The 16,965-nt window shown below is 51.5% G+C and overlaps 9 protein-coding genes across 9 annotated transcripts; 6 read left to right on the top strand and 3 right to left on the bottom strand.

Annotated features, from left to right (window-relative positions):
- The first annotated feature begins 7 nt into the window (after positions 1-7).
- Positions 8-547, top strand: BJX67DRAFT_218915 (uncharacterized protein). Its single transcript, XM_071025697.1, has one exon. It carries the CDS (start codon positions 204-206, stop codon positions 483-485), a length of 282 nt encoding a protein of 93 aa, XP_070890202.1. The 5' UTR covers positions 8-203; the 3' UTR covers positions 486-547.
- On the bottom strand, positions 8-1,593 carry BJX67DRAFT_343838 (uncharacterized protein). Its single transcript, XM_071028196.1, has one exon. The coding sequence runs from the start codon at positions 1,456-1,458 to the stop codon at positions 610-612; it is 849 nt and encodes a 282-aa protein (XP_070890201.1). The 5' UTR covers positions 1,459-1,593; the 3' UTR covers positions 8-609.
- A 152-nt stretch (positions 1,594-1,745) lies between these two features.
- BJX67DRAFT_343836 (uncharacterized protein) lies at positions 1,746-2,090 on the top strand. The gene has a single exon (XM_071028195.1). It carries the CDS (start codon positions 1,925-1,927, stop codon positions 2,078-2,080), a length of 156 nt encoding a protein of 51 aa, XP_070890200.1. The 5' UTR covers positions 1,746-1,924; the 3' UTR covers positions 2,081-2,090.
- An 818-nt stretch (positions 2,091-2,908) lies between these two features.
- BJX67DRAFT_218888 (uncharacterized protein) lies at positions 2,909-4,996 on the top strand. Its single transcript, XM_071025695.1, has 4 exons — positions 2,909-3,001; positions 3,051-3,241; positions 3,305-3,739; positions 3,807-4,996. The coding sequence occupies exons 2-4, from the start codon at positions 3,213-3,215 to the stop codon at positions 4,873-4,875; spliced, it is 1,533 nt and encodes a 510-aa protein (XP_070890199.1). The 5' UTR covers positions 2,909-3,001; positions 3,051-3,212; the 3' UTR covers positions 4,876-4,996.
- Positions 4,997-5,279: 283 nt separating this feature from the next.
- BJX67DRAFT_218907 (glycoside hydrolase family 3 protein) lies at positions 5,280-8,346 on the bottom strand. The gene is made up of 5 exons (XM_071025696.1): positions 8,117-8,346; positions 7,836-8,040; positions 7,673-7,744; positions 7,414-7,585; positions 5,280-7,346 (listed from the first exon to the last, which is right to left on the bottom strand). Exons 1-5 carry the CDS (start codon positions 8,261-8,263, stop codon positions 5,384-5,386), a joined length of 2,559 nt encoding a protein of 852 aa, XP_070890198.1. The 5' UTR covers positions 8,264-8,346; the 3' UTR covers positions 5,280-5,383.
- A 963-nt stretch (positions 8,347-9,309) lies between these two features.
- BJX67DRAFT_377821 (general substrate transporter) lies at positions 9,310-11,056 on the top strand (the record flags this gene model as incomplete). The annotated part of the gene is made up of 4 exons (XM_071032211.1): positions 9,310-9,556; positions 9,653-9,832; positions 9,889-10,420; positions 10,501-11,056. The coding sequence occupies 4 exons, from the start codon at positions 9,310-9,312 to the stop codon at positions 11,054-11,056; spliced, it is 1,515 nt and encodes a 504-aa protein (XP_070890197.1).
- Positions 11,057-11,971: 915 nt separating this feature from the next.
- On the bottom strand, positions 11,972-14,268 carry BJX67DRAFT_370009 (acetolactate synthase-like protein catalytic subunit; the record flags this gene model as incomplete). The annotated part of the gene is made up of 4 exons (XM_071030854.1): positions 11,972-12,222; positions 12,291-13,432; positions 13,495-13,904; positions 14,149-14,268. 4 exons carry the CDS (start codon positions 14,266-14,268, stop codon positions 11,972-11,974), a joined length of 1,923 nt encoding a protein of 640 aa, XP_070890196.1.
- Positions 14,269-14,644: 376 nt separating this feature from the next.
- On the top strand, positions 14,645-15,736 carry BJX67DRAFT_343812 (uncharacterized protein). Its single transcript, XM_071028194.1, has 2 exons — positions 14,645-14,889; positions 14,937-15,736. The coding sequence occupies exons 1-2, from the start codon at positions 14,858-14,860 to the stop codon at positions 15,070-15,072; spliced, it is 168 nt and encodes a 55-aa protein (XP_070890195.1). The 5' UTR covers positions 14,645-14,857; the 3' UTR covers positions 15,073-15,736.
- A 739-nt stretch (positions 15,737-16,475) lies between these two features.
- BJX67DRAFT_343811 (Zn(II)2Cys6 transcription factor domain-containing protein) lies at positions 16,476-16,818 on the top strand. Its single transcript, XM_071028193.1, has one exon. It carries the CDS (start codon positions 16,506-16,508, stop codon positions 16,743-16,745), a length of 240 nt encoding a protein of 79 aa, XP_070890194.1. The 5' UTR covers positions 16,476-16,505; the 3' UTR covers positions 16,746-16,818.
- Positions 16,819-16,965: the final 147 nt, after the last annotated feature.

Here is a 16,965-nt window from a genome sequence, read left to right as displayed (position 1 = left end):
TTTTTTTCCTCTCTCTATCTTCTATCTGTGTTTCATTGTTCTAATGAGCTAATATAGTATTGGAGTCGGGGGACAACTCGTGTATATAGATGGTGTACAGGCGCGATAGTTGCTAGAATGGACTGCAATGCTTTTGAAACACGCCCAGAGGCTGTGCTCCCTCGAGAATCTTTCCCACAAATGTCCCATAGCCCCAGCCCGTCATGGCAGCAGCAATGGCCATCAGACTCGCCTGGTCTTCGCGCCCGGGGCGGCTAGTGCCCGTCATATTCTACCCCGTAGCCTGCTGGATGACCTCTGCAAGGTTCTCTGAGTTCACGAGCCATAATCGGGGAAGAGTGACGCCGCCCCTCTCGCGAAATTTCCCGTTCAGATACGCCTTGTCGTCGAAGTTCTCGACCAAGCCGGGCGATTGGCCACCGATGAAGATTTCTGAGGCCAACGGAGCCAACCTAATCGACGCCTGCAGCGGATGGAAGCGCTAGAAAGCATAATGCTTATTTTGTTTGTGTTTCGATTTGGGGCTTGATTCGTTGCGTGAGCATTCAACTCCGATTCGCAGCCCCGTCTGTTGTATATCTTCCGTTCGTCCTTAATTAAAGAAGCTGGCTACGGCTTGTCCGTTCTGTACCCCGAGCGCCACCCAGAATACCACGGACGAAGGCCGAAATCAGAGTCCAGCCGGACAGGCTGGGAGTGCATGCCTTCATCCCGCTGCGAGCACATAACCTGCCTCAAATGGTCTGTGAGGAGAACCGTCTCAGGATATACTGGTCCATCCTTGCGATCTATAGCGTCGCTGATAGTCAGAGTAAAGCTCTGAAGACCGCGAACCTCATGCAGAGGGAGATGCCACTCAGCATCGAGGTCCCTTAGGACTGTCCTCTGGCCGTAATTTATGTCCACGGCGAGTTCACGAAGACCAGGCATTTGGGTTGCAACAATCTCCCAAAAAACTCTGCCAGGTTTGAACACACGCTGGGGGCCTTGGGCGCCCTGGCGACCCATGTCCGGGTACCAATCTACTCGCAGTGAGCGGACCAAGGCGAGCTTCTCAGGGCCCAAATGGCCGGCAAAGCGCACCCAAGTCTCCAGATCGTCCACCTGGAAGACTGCCCCTGCATATAGGACGGATAGCGCTTCCGCGTGGACCTGTCGGCAGACACGGAGGAGCGGAACTTCACCCCTCGACACAACGTCTGGCGGGAGGTATGGGTTACCCCAGCCAAATTCGGAGATATTGTCCAGCGCCATTCCCCAGTAGCGGAGGGGACTGTACGTTCGGACTACCGAGCGGCAGGTCTTCGTGGGGTGTGCGCTGCCTTCGTCGCAAAAGACATAGAACATGTACCCTTTTTCCTCGAGGAAATGGACGGTGCCTTGGCTGAGAACGTGGCGGTAGATCCGGAGACGGATGTCGAGGGGGAGTTTGGTCAGAAAGCTGGACTCGGTCTTCATCTTTTTTCTCCTCTGGATCCCTGTCGCTCTTTTGGATGGCTTCTCAAAAAAAGTCTTGGGAAGTTGGAATATCAACGTGGATTGCGGGCCACTGGCCTTTCATTTTATAACTGGGGCGAATCCTGGAGCCTATCGGGCCCAAGGCAGACTGCTCAGTTCGTCGAATCATATTCAATACGAGCGGGAAATCCGAGTGGGACAGGCAACAGCAGTTCACAGACACCTGACCATCGATTTCTCCTGCCGTGGAGTCCCAAGATGGAATGGAATTTCAGGCTGAGCAGATACCAAGGGTCGCCAAGCGGATTAAGTTCATGAATGAATTCGATCTTATAAGACCCCTCTTCACCTTTATCCGCAGGCTGGATACTTCTGGATCGCTCCTTCTGTCCAGCATGACCAGACTCAGCTTCACTCCCCGTCTCCGCATAATCATCTTGACTAATTGTCACCGGAGACGCTGAAGATGACTGGAGACGACTTGAAAAAGTATGCGACTCTCGACACGCTGGACTGGCAACCAAGCAAGATGCGACGGCGCACCGTGGCCCTGCGACTGCTCTTCGGCAGAGTCGGGCTATGGGCCTGCTACAGTCTTGTCTTCGGGCCTGCATACAGCTGATTTGCTGCACAGTAACTCTTTTCGGTAAAAACCTCCGCCGTCACAAGATTTGTATACCGGGTTACCACAAAATGATGGTGAAGGCTTTAACATGATAATCAAGGCTTGAGCATATCCTGCTGAACGTGCCTTTGCTAACTTAATGCCCCTGCCTGTCGTCCAGAAGCAATCATCATCTCCAGCACCCCCCGCTCATCACGGCTGAACTCCATCATCTCCTCCGAAGTCAGGCAGCAGATGTTAGCCTCGTGCAGCTGCCACACTGCAGGCTCCCGCGGCCCCCGAGGTTCTCGCAAGAAAGCCTCGAACGCTGTTGGTGTTCGCTCGTTCCGATCGTATTTGTTCGGAAGCAGCCAGCGGTTGCACCAGAGTGGCCGGCCACTGTGGTCCATTTGCAGCCGCTGGGGTGCGCAGATGGTATACTTCTCAGGAGGCGTCGACATATTCGCGTCGCTCTCCATTGCATTCTGGTCGGATTTCTCGAGAATCCCCATCACCCCAGTATCGCCAGAGTTGTGATATCACACCTATATACTATAGGATAATTCCAGGTAATAATAATTATTATTTACAAGAATATATAGTCTATTAATTATAGCTTTATAATAGTCTGGATAGCTTCAAAATTAAGATTCTTGCGAAGGATTGGAGGAGTTAAAGATTAAAACAATAGTGGAGTTTGTGTTGTATACTCATGTTCTATTCTCTTACTAATTTGCTAGTAAAATTAAACAGGAATGATATAGATTATACTAGTGCCACGCGGATACTTTTGGTGCATACCTTAAATCTATGGGGCCCTTGCACCAAACAGACCTTTAGAAGATACACAATTCAACCTGACGTCAAAACATTGAGCTACCCCATTGGAACAACCCTTATTCCGACAGGTGGCGTCAGTCAGGTGATTTACTACATCCGGTTAGCGCCCCAACTCGTCGTCCCAGTACATTGGCCTGACATAGACGAGGTGCTCTCGCCCTACCAAACAGATCCCATGCCTTCCTGTGGGATACACTGGTCGCCGAAGTGGTTTATTCACCCCACAAGAACAAGCTGAGCGACTAAAAAGGCAGCACACAACAAGCATAATACTGGCTCGACAGAGATATCTGCTTAAGTGTGACTCAATATGCCTAAGAATGCCTGTGCAGAGTGCAGGTGAGCGGTCTTGCCCGCCCTCGTTCCGATTGCAACTTGCCCTTTTATTGACCGCGTATCGAGGTCACGGAAAATAAGATGCTCGCCTACCGAGTCTGGCCAGAGATGCCAGCAATGTGCCGCTCGGAATTCGGTCTGCTCCTATATGCCTCCGTCTGGCGGCCGTCCTTCACATCATGAGAGACTACCCTCGCATATGCCTATTAATCAGGTGATCTCACCATCACCTCCGGCTTTCGAAGATTCAAAATTTGCATTTTGGACATCCCAGACTCAGGGATTCGTCTTGCCAAATACTAATACAGGCCTGGATCTAGGCATGGGCACCCCATCAGAGGTACTCCGTGAAACTGAGTTTGCGCAGACATTGCTCTTCTTGTATTTCAGCAACTTTGATGATATTCACATCATGTTTGAGCAGACTTCCTTTATGCAACAATTTGCACTTGGGTGTGTCCCGAAGGCACAGCTATTTGCTATGATGGCTTTAGGCATACGGTCTGTATGACTTATTTACTTAGGTATTGCTTAGATCGCGTCTCCCCTCCCGCTGACATTCCTCTAGCTATTCGCACGCCAGTTTTAATCAACCGTCCTTGCGACCTCACTGGGGCGAACCCTTGTTTCACGAATCCCGACGCCTACTGAAGGAAGAATTCGATCATCCATCAGTAGTCACTGCTCAGACGTATGTTCTGCTTGCAACCTACCATCTCACATTTGGAGGGACAAGGAAGGCATGGATGTATATAGGTAAGCATGGCCCACTTGTTCACCTGTTAGCTATCGCGGAACTATCCAAACGAACTCACTGTTACTTGCAAGGTTTCGCTCGGAACATAGCGAGCTTGTTCAAACTGGGACGACGACATAATGGTGTGAATGCCCCCACAGACGAGATTGCTCGCCGTCTGGTGGTCACTATTGCCCTGATGGAGAATCTTTTCACACCTTCTATAAACATTGAACGCGGCCTCTCGCCGATGGCACCAGAGCTCAACGGCGAACCAAATGCAGTGCTAAACCGAACGAGCGTTTGCGGTGTCGCGGAACCAGGACGGACACTCGCAATTATGGATGAAATACTGCACCTCTCTGATATACACTATCAAGTTCGGCGAAGCTGGCAGATAAAGCCAAACTTGTCACCCCGACAGGATTTCGCAGCGACCTTGCAAAAGTGGCAGGACAATCTACCCAGCAACCTTCAGCTGGCGCCGGGAAACTTCGAATACCATAGAGAGAAACTTTCTCTGCGACGCTATGCATTCATGCACCTGCTTCAGTTGCATATACAACAGTTACTTGTGTTGGAACAATTACAATGGCCTCCAGTTATACACAACGCATTTACAAGGGACACGTCCACGGCCAAAGCATATGAACAAGCGTCTGGCATCGCAAGCATTGTGAACTGGCTTTGGCATACAGCACAGATGGATATTCACAATGCCAGCTTTGGACAAATTGTGACAACTGCCCAAGTCATCCATGTACATCGGCTCCTATCCTCCACAGACCCCAACACAATCGCGGAAGCCCAATCTGAAATAATCACATTGCAGGACTGCTTAGAGCGGGTCAAAGGCCATTGCAGGCTCTTCAACTGGGTTGTAGGTTTCCCATTGAAATAAAATCGCCTCACATGCGTTCTCGACCTTATCGACATGAGCTGACACCCGTAATCTTTAGGCTGGGCAGTTAGAGTGGTTTATGCATATATGTATCCAGCGTGATTTCTGGACAGACGAGGGATCCTGGCGGTCGGTGATTTATGACCAGTTGATGACTCTGGGTACGAGTTTCGAGCGACTGGATATTGAGACAGGTGGTAAGTGGTCCCCTGAACCAAATACTTTGCATGCTGCCAGAGTGTGACACTTTCGCCATAAGGTCATGTGGGAAGGATGGAAAAACTAGCCAACTTCCAAACATATTCTCAGCAAAGAGGACACCAGGCACCTCAAATCCTTTTACCCGGCTTTATACCACAGCCTCTGGATTTATAATTCGATGCGAATGGCTACATATAAGGGATGTTGTGGACCGTCATAGCTTAGCAAACATGTTGTAAAATCAAATCTAACGTTTCTGCAGGAGCCCTCCCACCTAGACGTCCTCGACAAACCGCCGCTGCCCTGACTAGAGGCCCTTCCAAACGAGTGGTTTTGGTACAGTGAAATTCACTGATCCCACAATATCTTGACAAGACATACCTAATTGCACCTTATATTCACCGGGGTCCGCTGCCCAGGAGTCCCTTTTGACGTCAAAGTAACTGATGCTGTACCTGTCAAGTGTTACCTGCACCTCTCGACTTTCGCTGGAAGGGATATACACCTTTTGGAACTCCTTCAATTCTTTGATGGGCCGTTTGTACCCACCGGCGCCTGCCCCTGGAGGGAACTGCACATAATATTGCAGAATAGCCGCACCATCCCGAGATCCCACATTTTTTGCATCGCAAGTGATCTGCACTGTCATGTCCGATCCCGAAAAGACTACACCTTTGGCCCGAAGACCTGTGACTTGAAACTGCGTGTACGAGAGACCGAAGCCGAATGGGAAAAGTGGTACCGGGTTCTCAGGGCGATCGTAATACCGGTACCCGACATCCAGTTTCTCTTCGTAGCGAACGACATTGTTCTCATCGCATGGAAAGTTGTGAAAGGTGGGGTTATCACAGTCCCTGTGCGGCCAGGAAAACGGCAGCCGGCCACTGGGGCAGACTTCGCCACTGAGGAGTTGAGCCAATGAATGCCCGCATTCTTGTCCGGGGAACCAGGCTTGTATTAGGGCGGGTACTTGATCAACAATTGTACTGAGGTTGACAGGACCCCCGCTAAAGTTGACAACAATTGTCCGGTCATTTGAAGCAGCCACGGCCTGGATCTGTTCGTACTGCGAACGCGTCAAGTCCATTGAGTTGCGGTCAAATCCCTCCGACTCAATTTCGCTTGTTGTGCCAACGCATACCACAGCGTAATCGGATCGTTCCGCTGATTTGCAAGCCTCACTAATTCGCCGTTGCTCGTCCACGAATTCTTGAAACCGGAGGCTCGACCCTTGGAACATCCGGCCGTACAAGGGCCTGCCATGGAGGATCTCCTGGTCTGCGCTCCACGATTCCAGGACAAGGGTATAGAGTCTTCCGGCCTCCATAAATGCAGTGAAGCGTCGTTCCAATTGTGATTTGAAGAAGTAGAACGATTCTGGAGACAGGTTCGTCTCCTGTTCTCGCTTGAAAACGCACTGTCCGTCGATGTAGCAGCTGGCTGGCCCAGTGGAAATGACAGAAAGCACATGCTCTCCGCTTGAGGACGGACAGACATCGTAAGTCATCCGAGTGCAGTAAACCTGTTCCAGATACGTAGGCCACTTTTCCTTAATCATGTATTCCGGTAGCGCCCTCCTTTCTTCGAACGCTAGGTTCTCTCCGATAGTGTGCCCGTTGAACCACTCGACCTTCACTGGCTCGGGCATCCTTGCCTTTGAGGCCGTGTCATACATGAGAGCGGCATGGGCATGGGGGAGGGCACTATACACAGGAACCCCCGGGCACACGTCAACTTCATACCCAGCTACCTTGAGCCCTTCTGCCGGGCTGACAGCATGGATGGCGTCCACACGGGCACTTCCTCCACCACCTAAAGCGGCGTGTAGCGCATGATAACCCACCACTGTTACTTTTGATCCCTTTGGCAAGGGCAGCACATCACCGTCGTTCTTCAACACCACCATGCCAGCGGCACTCGCATCACGGATGAACAAATCACGGTCAGTATCGCTTGCACATCGTTCTGGCCCCTCCTGTGGGTTTTCAAATCGGCCTAGTACTCGTGCAAGCTCGAGGACCCGTCTAGCCGAGGCGTCGATAGTCTCGGCGCTGACGTCACCGCAGTCGACAGCCTGCATAAGCTTTTCTCCGCGCCATTTTGTTGGCCCTGGCATCTCCAGATCCACGCCAGCATTCAGGCATTGGGCAGTGGAGTAGACACCCATCCAGTCTGATACCACCAAGTTTCGGAACCCCCATTCCCCGCGGAGAATGCCGTTCAGAAGCCTATCGCTATCCGCGACATAGGTGCCGTTGACACGGTTATAACTGGTAAACTACCGTAAGCCTGCTGCGTCCATATGTAAGCTAATAGGGCATAGCCTAAATCACTGACCTTGTCATAAGGCACCAGGGGTTCGAATGCTTCATCACGAGCTGAAAGGGCAGCAGATATAACTCCCGCAGCGTCTGTTCATCCACTTCAGCTGTGAGAATCTTGCGATTATTCTCAGTCTCGTTTGCGACGAAGTGTTTTGGCGTGGCCGCTATACCACCAGACTGGCAGCCTGTGGATCTCAAAATTAGATCTGGGTCCGCTGCAAGACGAGGACATGCCGATACGGACTAAAGCTCCGCTCACACAAGAGACACACCATTGACGAAAGCGGCTCCAAGCACCCCTAGTACAAACGGGTCTTCCGAGTATGTTTCATAATTTCGACCACCTACAACACCCAAACGTCAGCTCTACCGAGTCTAGTTATACCCCTCGACGTTAGAGGGGAATTGTCGAAAGTAATACGGGCAAGCACACACCTCGGGGTGAACGGATTACATTCAATGTCGGGGCTAGCAAAACATTCGCTGCCTTAGTCTTTGCCTCTCGTGCTATTTCCTGTCCCATGCGGAAAAGGAGTTCCCTGTCGAAGCAGGCTCCCAGGGAGGTACCGCATGGAAAACAAGCCGCCTTGATCCCACTGACATAGCTTTCCCCACGTGCTCCGTTTGGTCCATCAGTGGCCTGGAATGCCGATGATATGTTAGCCCGTCCGACTTTTACTTCTGTCGTGTCAGGCTCTGATCCTTTTCTATCTCACCTTGATATGCGGAATGGTGAAGTCGTCTCGCTGAACGACGGGTGTGCGCCACCAGTCTGTTGCGCTTAGGAGAGAGATCTTCTCCTCAAGCGTGAGTTGGCGCAACAAGAGATCAATATCGACATTGGGATGCATGGAACCCATCATGCTGCGAGAAATTGGCTTGGGTATGTGTATTCGTCAACGGGGATGTGTTGGAAAATGGGAAGTGTTTTCCTCTCCCTTCTTCTTTCTGTTCCCCTCTTGCTCCGAGAGTGCCAACCAGAGCGAATAAGCGTGACGAGTCATGCGCTAGGACCGGCTAGGATTGTTGTTTAATTCCCGCATGTAGATCTGAATAAGATTTTCCTGCATGACATTAGGGGGAAATGCTGATTTGTCCATGGCTTCTTGAGAGAGCGAGGACCGAAGCGAAACCCGGACGGATATGATAGATAAGTGGCCTCAACGACCCCTTCCCCGTCCCGCGCCGCGGGCTAGTGGGAACTTCTGCGCGCTTGGCGTCCTGAAGCCACTTTAGTCAAGAATGTTTGTAATTCTCGTCTCGGAGTGTCTCGACGCTGATTGGAAAGTCAGAGTGTGGGGCCACGAGTGTTTCGGGCGGCACTTGTTCTGATTGGGAGCCACCCCGAAATGCACCTCTCGTTTAACAAATCCTCATAGAGTCAGCATGGATCCCAGGAACTGCTTGGAAAATGGGAACCCTTGAGGCGGGGTGCGGGAAGTATCCGGTTCTGTGAGAAAGAAACAAGACGGCTGGGTTCCGTCGCGTTATGATGGATACAATGGACCAGATCCTCCGGAGTTTGTCGCCCACTCCACACGCTCGCAATTTAGGTTTTGTGGGGAGCCACCGGATCTCCCTCCATGCAGCCCTCCTTCTTCTCTGATACTCAGACTCTGAACTCCTCATGGTCACGTAGACTGGTTGTACACAACCTCGCCACCACGGTATTAGCTTTGTTACCCACTGCCGGTCTGTGACAGGCGCTCAGATAGAGGGGAAATCTTCGAACTCCAACTGATATGCCATCACTATAAATCCCCTCGCGGGTCTTCTCCTCCTCTCCCTCCTACGTCTCGCTCCTCTTGAGCGATTCGTCAGATCTCTACTCAGCTCTTTTGCCTTTCCACCTTGACTATTCCGAACAATCAGTCCTCTTGTGGGATCTCTATCGGCATTGATATTCATCATGGATCACATTGAACCAAAGGAAACTGCAGCATGTCTGGTCGAAGACGTCAAGGAGGCCCGAGATGTCCTTGACGTTGATTCCCGGCTGCAAGATCTTGCCAGAAAATCCCCGCCGTTTTATCGCAAACGGAACCTCACTACCTTGTACCTGTTGATGGTTCCTGGGTGCTTGGTTCCGGCAGTCACCCTCGGCTTTGATGGTGCCATGATGAACGGCCTACAGGCTATATCAACGTGGAATCAATGTATGTGGCTAACTGCCAACCTTCAGTTGAATTCATTTTTCCCCTATTCAGTCGATGAGGATTATTGCTGCAGGTATTGACTTTCTGCCACTCCAGATTTTCAACACCCATCTGGCGCACTCCTTGGTGTGCTGACTGCCATTCTTTCTCTGGGTGCCATCTGTGCCACTCCATTCATCAGCATGGTCGGTGACCGCTGGGGCCGCCGCATGGGCATCATCTTGGGCTCAACCATTATGGCCATCGGTGGTATCGTCCAGGGGGCTTCTGTGCACAGTGGGTCATGAGTTCCGTCCATACTTCGGCTTATATTGACCTTTCCACTCGGACAGTTGCTATGTTTCTTGTCTCTCGATTTTTGATTGGGTTTGGTCTCGTCTTCGCTAACGCATATGCCCCGATTCTCATCGGTGAACTATCCCATCCCAAGGATCGCCAGGTGACTACCTCGCTGTATCAAACAAGTTGGTACGCCGGAGCCACGCTTGCCGCTTGGACAACCTTCGGAACATTCCAAATCCCTTCAGAGTGGGCATGGCGTATTCCATCTCTCCTTCAAGCGGCACCGGCCCTAGTTCAGATAATTGGTGTCTGGTTCGTTCCCGAGTCCCCGCGTTGGCTCGTCGCCGCGGGGCGGGGTGAAGAGGCCAAGGCAATCCTCACGAAATATCACGCCGAGGGTGAGGAAAACGACGAGTTGGTCGAACTCGAATACTTTGAGATGAAACACGTGATTGAGGCAGATCTAGCGGCCAACAACATGACATGGCGCGCCTTGGTGTCGTCTCCCGGAAACCGTCGGCGCTTACTATTAGTCCTCATGCTTGGGGTATTCTCTCAGTGGTCAGGGAATGGACTTGTGTCGTTCGTATTCTCCTTCTGTCTTTCTTTTTCTCCTGTAATGTCCCACCACGAAGCTTACGAGTTGCATCTCTATTAACCAGATACTACCTTGTCCGAGTCCTCAAAACAGTCGGTATTGCCGATTACAAGACTGAGAATACTCTTAACGGCTGCCTTATGATCTGGAGCTGGATCACCGCCGTGACATCCGCGTTTTTGACTGCACGAATCCGTCGTCGTACTCAATTCTTGATTTCTACCATCGGCATGCTAGCGGTCTTCGCGACCCAGACTCTCTGTGCCGGCCTTTTTAATACTCAGAACGACAAGGCCGCAGGACTGGCAGTTATCGCAATGCTTTTCCTCTTCTACGTTTTCTACAACCTTGCTTTCAATGCGCTGCTATACTCATATCCCGTCGAGTTTTTACCATACCCGATTCGCGCGAAGGGATTCTCCGTGTTGATGTTCGTTGGGAAAGCTTCCAATTTCGTAAATGCGATGGTGAACCCCATCGGACTTGCGGCTATTGGATGGAAGTTCTACTTTGTGTACGTCGCCTGGTTGGTGGTTGAGGTTCTGTCTGTTTTCTTCTTTTTCGTGGAGACCAAAGGCCCAAGTCTCGAGGCAATTGCAAGCCGATTTGATAATCTTTGATTGGTCTCGTTTTGAGTCCTTGACGCTGGAAGGAAAGCATTGTAAAGGATGGAACGAGGAGCTGGGAATCTCAGTATCAAGTCAATTTTCCAGCATCTCTGAATCAGAAATTGGTCTTTTTGTCCTCACAGCTATTTGTGCATGCTCAACGTGAATTCATGATCATATACTATCTTTCACTCTTATCGATATCATTGATGAGTCCGTAGCGTTTTAGCCGTGGGTGTACGCAAATTGCTGGAACGGTGGTATCGATTTCCCAAGGGCTCGTCCTTCCAGCCCTTCAAGTTCGGGCCTGTCCAATCCCCCTAGGCCCGCTTCACATGAGCTGTGCCAGACTTGGAGGCTTCCAGAGGAAGGAGATTATGCAGCAGAAAATTCAGATACCTAGGAGCTTGGAAGAAGGAATTCACCCAAAATTAGTGGCATTCTGCATACAACAAATACACCTCCAGGAACAATTTCACGAAACACGACATGACGTCTTTATTCAACATTAGCCATTGATAGCGCTACTGTTCCACCCTCTCGGGTAAAACCCGACTTTGTAGCGGTTGGTTCTCGACCACTCAAAATTCGGTTCCGGGCCACCCTCCAAGTAAGGTCACGAGTTTTACCTCAGGATGAAAGATGGGACTCTTGCGCCTCTTGGGCTGACCGCACGCATTGGCGGTCCACCGCCTGATTCTGCCAGGGGGCGGTGTCCATGGGGTGCCCTGTGTCTGCTGTCTGGCTGCACTACTCCTGCTGCAACGCTTGTCACCCCTTACGATTGTGCATGGACTCGGAATGCACGATTCAGATCCAAATATACACCGTCTATGAAGCTTAGCAGGCCTTCCTGAATGCCCCACTTGTGAACAGCGATAGAATCACCCGCACCTGAGTTTATGCCATTTCCACTACGTGCAAGTTTTATTGCACAAACGCATCCACCACTGCCGAAGTCCCACTCTGCACAATCTCAATAGCCTCCCTAAGCACAGCCTCTAACTTATCGGCTTCTTTTACGCGAACAGCATGAATATGCCCATCACCCGCGGCACGGGCAATCCCCGAGTAATCCGGAGCAGGCTCAAACGAGATATTCAGCTCGCTGTTGCTTAATGTCGATCCAATGCCATCTGGGTGGACGAGGAGCATTGATCGTCGCGGGGCGTTCCATCCTACAATGTTAATGTTACTAATGTTACTAATAGATTTTCAATACGTGGATGAGGGTTGGGGTTCTTACCTTTATTGTTAAGCACGATAGTTAAAATCGGGATGCGGTATCGGTTCGAGATCCAGTAGACACTCGAGGGCATGCTGAAGAGGAAGGTGCCGTCACCGACGATTTGAACGACCATGGGTTTCTTGCTGTCTCCGCGGGCTTGACTGGCTGCGTCTGCGGCCAATTTGATGCCTAACGCACCACCTCCGCTCCATCCAAGGCCTCCGCCGCCGCAGTTGATCCATTGCCCCGGTTGTGTTGGGCGTATTTGATCTGAGATGAGGATTGTGTTGGTTACCGCTTCCACGGCGAAGATTGTATCGTCTGGAACGAGTTCTCTGAGCTGTCGGCAGAGGGAAGACGCGTTGAAGGTATTGTCTGTTTTTGGAGCCGAAAGGTCGTGGAGGCTCTGGAGCCGCTGTTGTTGCTGGCTGAGGAGCGCGCTCCACCGATCCTTATACTCTGACGAGCTCAGTGCTGTCTGGAGCTCAGAAGACGATTGAATGTGTGAGACGATCTGGCTGACCGAGGTAAATGTGTCGGCAGTATACCGGCGCAGCGCCGGGACGTAAGCCAGTGGCATGAGCCTCTTCAAAGGATCAACATCAATATGGAAGATTCGGGCAGACTCCTGCGGCCGCCCCTGAGTCGGAATCCAGGGAACATCGCAATCCACGATGAGGATGACGTCTGCAATCTTAACAGCAGGGTGCGTCCCATACAGTGCCCCCAGTGATGCTGGATGATCTGCTGGAAAACACATATCACATATGCCGGTATCCACAACCTGTAGACCTTTGACTGTGTTGGCGAGATCCACCAAAGCACCGACACATTCGTGATTCCGGCCGCTGTAACCGGTAACTATGAGGGGTTGCTTTGCACGAACAAGCTCTTCTGCGAGGTACTTCACATCTGCAGCCGGGAGCGCCGATGCTCCCGAAGGGCCCCAGTGCTCGGGTTTGAATGGGGTAGGGTTGATGTCTTCCTCCATGACCTCTCTTGCCCCCATCAGATAGACCGGGCCTTTTGGATCGCTCGTCGCGAATTGAAGAGCGCGACCGACCATTTGCTTGACGTTTTTACCCGTGCGGATTTCACCGGTATACTTGCAATACTGCGCAACAATCTGCTTCTGATCAGGCACATCCTGAAGCCAATGACTATTATCAACCATTAGCCTTAACACCTCAAAACCCGACGGGCATGAAATGCAAATACTAACATAAACTCCGTCCTCGACCCCCTCATCTCCCCATCCAACGTAAACGGCGACAACCCCGCAAAGATCAAAACCGGCGCTCGCCCAATCGCCGCATTATGGATCGCAGCCCCAAGTGCTGACGTACCAACATCGACATGAATAATAACACATTGCGGCTTATTCGTGACGCGAGCATACCCATCCGCCATGGACAAGGCGACCATTTCACTGGGGCATGTGAAAATCTTCGGAAAAGTATCGGGTCGCTCTTTCACGCCCTTGGCCATGGCTTCCATGATACTGGGGTGATCGGATCCCAGATTCACGAAGCAGTTCTTCACCCCGAGCTCCCATAGTGCTTCGAAGAAGGCGTATGATGCGGTATACCTAGGGGTTGTTAGGGCTTCCGTCTTTGCTTGGTGGGGGGGATCCTAACATGATGATTCAGCGAAGCGGTACAAAGGAATTATTCGGGCCAAGGTAAAGTACGGCAGGGGAACATCGATCTCATTTATATCGAGAAGCCAATCGTGACAAATGCCGTGATATCCTTGACAATATCCTCTTAGTACTCCGATTGCAGGCTCGGGTATTTCCCGAGCGCCGAGACCCAGCGTTTGCGGAATACCTATATAGTCCTTCCTCAGAGCAATGCCAAATAGAACAAAAACTGACATTAAAGATTCGAGATGCTGAGAATAATAATACGAAGAGCGCCGCGTAGCACGACTTTGTCCTGCCCCAGTCCAGCAGGTGGAAATAAAGTTCGGCAGATTTCCAACACGCGGTCAGCATTTCAACAACAGTCAAGCACTCAGCGGGTGGAAGATAGTTTGAAACGACAGACGGCTCACCAGAGCCCTTTACTATTGGGCTCGTTATTTGCGGCCGGAGCAGGCTTACTCACTGGCGGGGCCGTGGCGCATTTGTACAACTCGAGCGCTGGGCAGAAATCAACCAACGCCGCTGCGACGCCGGGCTACGCAACGCGTGATGAATTGAACAGAGTATGTTTAATTGCTTTGTACACTGCGCGTGTGCTTATTAACACTCACAGGCTGTCAATGAGATTAAATCGAAACTCGGCGAAGACGGCATCAGCACAGACGATGAGGATCTCAAGGCGCATGGGTACTCTGAATGGTCATCAATCAATATTGGGACCCTTCCAGTCGCTGTGGCATTCCCGAGATCAACAGAAGAAGTTGCTGAAATTGCCAAAATTTGTTACAAGTACAGAGTTCCCATGAGTAAGTCATCGCAAGTCGATACATACATGTGATCGGTGGAAACTCATAACAACCCAGTTCCATACTCTGGAGGATCCAGCGTCGAAGGTCATTTCTCAGCGCCGTATGGTGGAGTGAGCGTCGACTTTCTGTACATGAACGAAATTGTCGACTTCCATCCGGAGGAGTAAGGTTTCCGCATTTCGCTGTGACTTGCAGGTCTAACTCGGGCAGCATGGATATTGTGGTACAGCCTTCGGTATCTTGGATCGATATGAACGCCTCGATCAAAGGCAGCGGTCTGTTCTTTCCAGTCGATCCGGGGCCTCCGGTAAGTGCCGTAGCTACTCCATGGATACCTAAATACTGACGGGCGATGCGAGTAGGCAAAAATCGGAGGCATGGTTGCAACAAATTGCAGGTAGGCGGCCTCTGAAGCAGGGAGCTGTAGGATGCTGATAGGACAGTGGCACAAATGCCGTCCGCTACGGAACAATGAAAGACTGGATAGTTAACTTGACCGTTGTTTTACCGGACGGACAGATCATCAAGACTCGAAAGAGGCCACGGTAAGATTTGGTGATTCGGGCATCATGCGGACCGTGGCTAATGACAATTGCAGTAAATCGTCCGCCGGCTACAACCTCAACGGCCTTTTCACCGGCTCAGAAGGGACCCTCGGTTTTGTCACCGAGGCAACTCTGAAGCTTGCGCCTATTCCGGAGCAGACGGGTGTTGCGGTGACTACATTTGCGACCATGCGAGATGCTGCAGTAGCCGCGACACAGGTGATCCGCGCTGGGATTCCGGTCGGTGCGGTGGAGATCCTCGACGATGTGCAGATGGACGTGGTAAACCGAATGGGTGGAACGGGACGACAGTGGAAAGTGCTCCCAACATTATTCTTCAAGTTCAGCGGTACACAACTAGGTGTGCAGGATAACATCGCGGGCGTCCGTGAGATTGTGCTTCGGAGCGGTGGCAGCGACTTTGAGGTTGAGCAAGACAAGCAGAAACAAGATGCTCTTTGGTCCGCGCGGAAAGAAGCTCTGTGGAGCATGATGTGCTTGCGACAGTCTGGGAATGAAGTCTGGTCGACCGACGTTGCGGTGCCTTTGTCGAAGGTTCCCGATCTAGTTGGTAGGTTCTCTGCGGACGGTGTGAATATGAGTACTGATAGTCAGATAGAAGTATCTAAGAGGGAGCTGAGCAAACTCGGTCTATTTGGCAGTATGCTGGGGCATATTGGTGATGGCAACTTCCATGAGACTATCCTGTTTGATGGAGAAAAGGAACGAGAGAAGGTGGTTAAGTGCGTACATGACATGGTTCAGCGCGCCCTCGAGATGGAAGGGACGTGTACGGTGAGTATTATTACACTATCTCATTCGAGGTCGCTACACCCTACTAAATCATGTACTACAGGGAGAGCACGGGATCGGACTAGGGAAGAAGGAATTTCTGGTGGAGGAGGTTGGGGAAGGGTCACTGGGGGTCATGAGAAGTATCAAAGCTGCATTGGATCCGCACTGGCTGATGAATCCGGGGAAGGTGTTTGACCGACAGTAATATAATAGAGAACCTTGGAATGCCACTTGTATTTTACCCACCATGGTAGGGGAGTTGGAGACTTCGGGATATACCCGAGCCCGGCATTTGGGTTGGGAATTTGCCTCTCCCCTTCTCCACAACCCCATGATGTGGTCTCAGACTTAAGCGGGTGTTTCACGCCTCATCACTCGTTCAATTCTCATTCTCCATCTGCAATACTACCTACTAGTAAGCTGTCCGCCCTCGGTGACGATGCCGAGTACTAGTACTTCTCCCTCCACCCGAAGAGGTCCAGAGGCAGATCTCGAGGACGCACCTTCGTCCAAGCGCAGACGAGTACCTCTTGCCTGCCGCAGCTGTCGGGAACGGAAAGTTCGATGCGATGGCAAAAGACCCAACTGCAGCACCTGCCAGCGTCGCGGCCACCCCGAAGAGCCTTGCGAATACATGGTCATTACGGAAACTGCCAAATACCAGACGGAGCGAGCGTGAGTCCATTCAAGTTTGACGTCGCACTGTGAGCGTTGCCTCTCCCCCCCCCCTAACAGGTAGGGCCAGATATATCCAATCGCTGCGCGATCATATCGCTCAACTCGAAAGCTCGGCTCGCCAATCATCTGTCTCGCTGGAGCCGTCTCCAAATCCACAACCTAGCGTAGAGCCTGTCGGGCCTAGTCCTGCGCCGCCCGTCATCACAGCCAGAGACCAACCG

Source organism: Aspergillus lucknowensis, assembly GCF_044049455.1.
Source record: "Aspergillus lucknowensis strain CBS 449.75 chromosome Unknown BJX67scaffold_4, whole genome shotgun sequence".
Lineage (NCBI taxonomy): Eukaryota > Fungi > Ascomycota > Eurotiomycetes > Eurotiales > Aspergillaceae > Aspergillus > Aspergillus lucknowensis.
This window is presented reverse-complemented; position numbering and strand designations above follow the sequence as displayed.

Bases quoted from the DNA above. Each gene is read 5' to 3' on its own strand.
- BJX67DRAFT_343836 (XM_071028195.1), top strand. From the start codon at position 1,925: ATGACTGGAGACGACTTGAAAAAGTATGCGACTCTCGACACGCTGGAC.
- BJX67DRAFT_218888 (XM_071025695.1), top strand. From the start codon at position 3,213: ATGCCTAAGAATGCCTGTGCAGAGTGCAG. The intron at 3,242-3,304 runs GTGAGCGGTCTT...CCGCGTATCGAG, and splicing joins AATGCCTGTGCAGAGTGCAG to GTCACGGAAAATAAGATGCT. The intron at 3,740-3,806 runs GTCTGTATGACT...ACATTCCTCTAG, and splicing joins ATGATGGCTTTAGGCATACG to CTATTCGCACGCCAGTTTTA.
- BJX67DRAFT_218907 (XM_071025696.1), bottom strand. From the start codon at position 8,263: ATGATGGGTTCCATGCATCCCAATGTCGATATTGATCTCTTGTTGCGC. The intron at 8,041-8,116 runs GTGAGATAGAAA...TCGGCATTCCAG, and splicing joins TCACCATTCCGCATATCAAG to GCCACTGATGGACCAAACGG. The intron at 7,586-7,672 runs GTGTGTCTCTTG...TGAGATCCACAG, and splicing joins TGGAGCCGCTTTCGTCAATG to GCTGCCAGTCTGGTGGTATA.
- BJX67DRAFT_343811 (XM_071028193.1), top strand. From the start codon at position 16,506: ATGCCGAGTACTAGTACTTCTCCCTCCACCCGAAGAGGTCCAGAGGCA.
- BJX67DRAFT_218915 (XM_071025697.1), top strand. From the start codon at position 204: ATGGCAGCAGCAATGGCCATCAGACTCGCCTGGTCTTCGCGCCCGGGG.
- BJX67DRAFT_343838 (XM_071028196.1), bottom strand. From the start codon at position 1,458: ATGAAGACCGAGTCCAGCTTTCTGACCAAACTCCCCCTCGACATCCGT.
- BJX67DRAFT_343812 (XM_071028194.1), top strand. From the start codon at position 14,858: ATGAACGAAATTGTCGACTTCCATCCGGAGGA. The intron at 14,890-14,936 runs GTAAGGTTTCCG...TAACTCGGGCAG, and splicing joins GTCGACTTCCATCCGGAGGA to CATGGATATTGTGGTACAGC.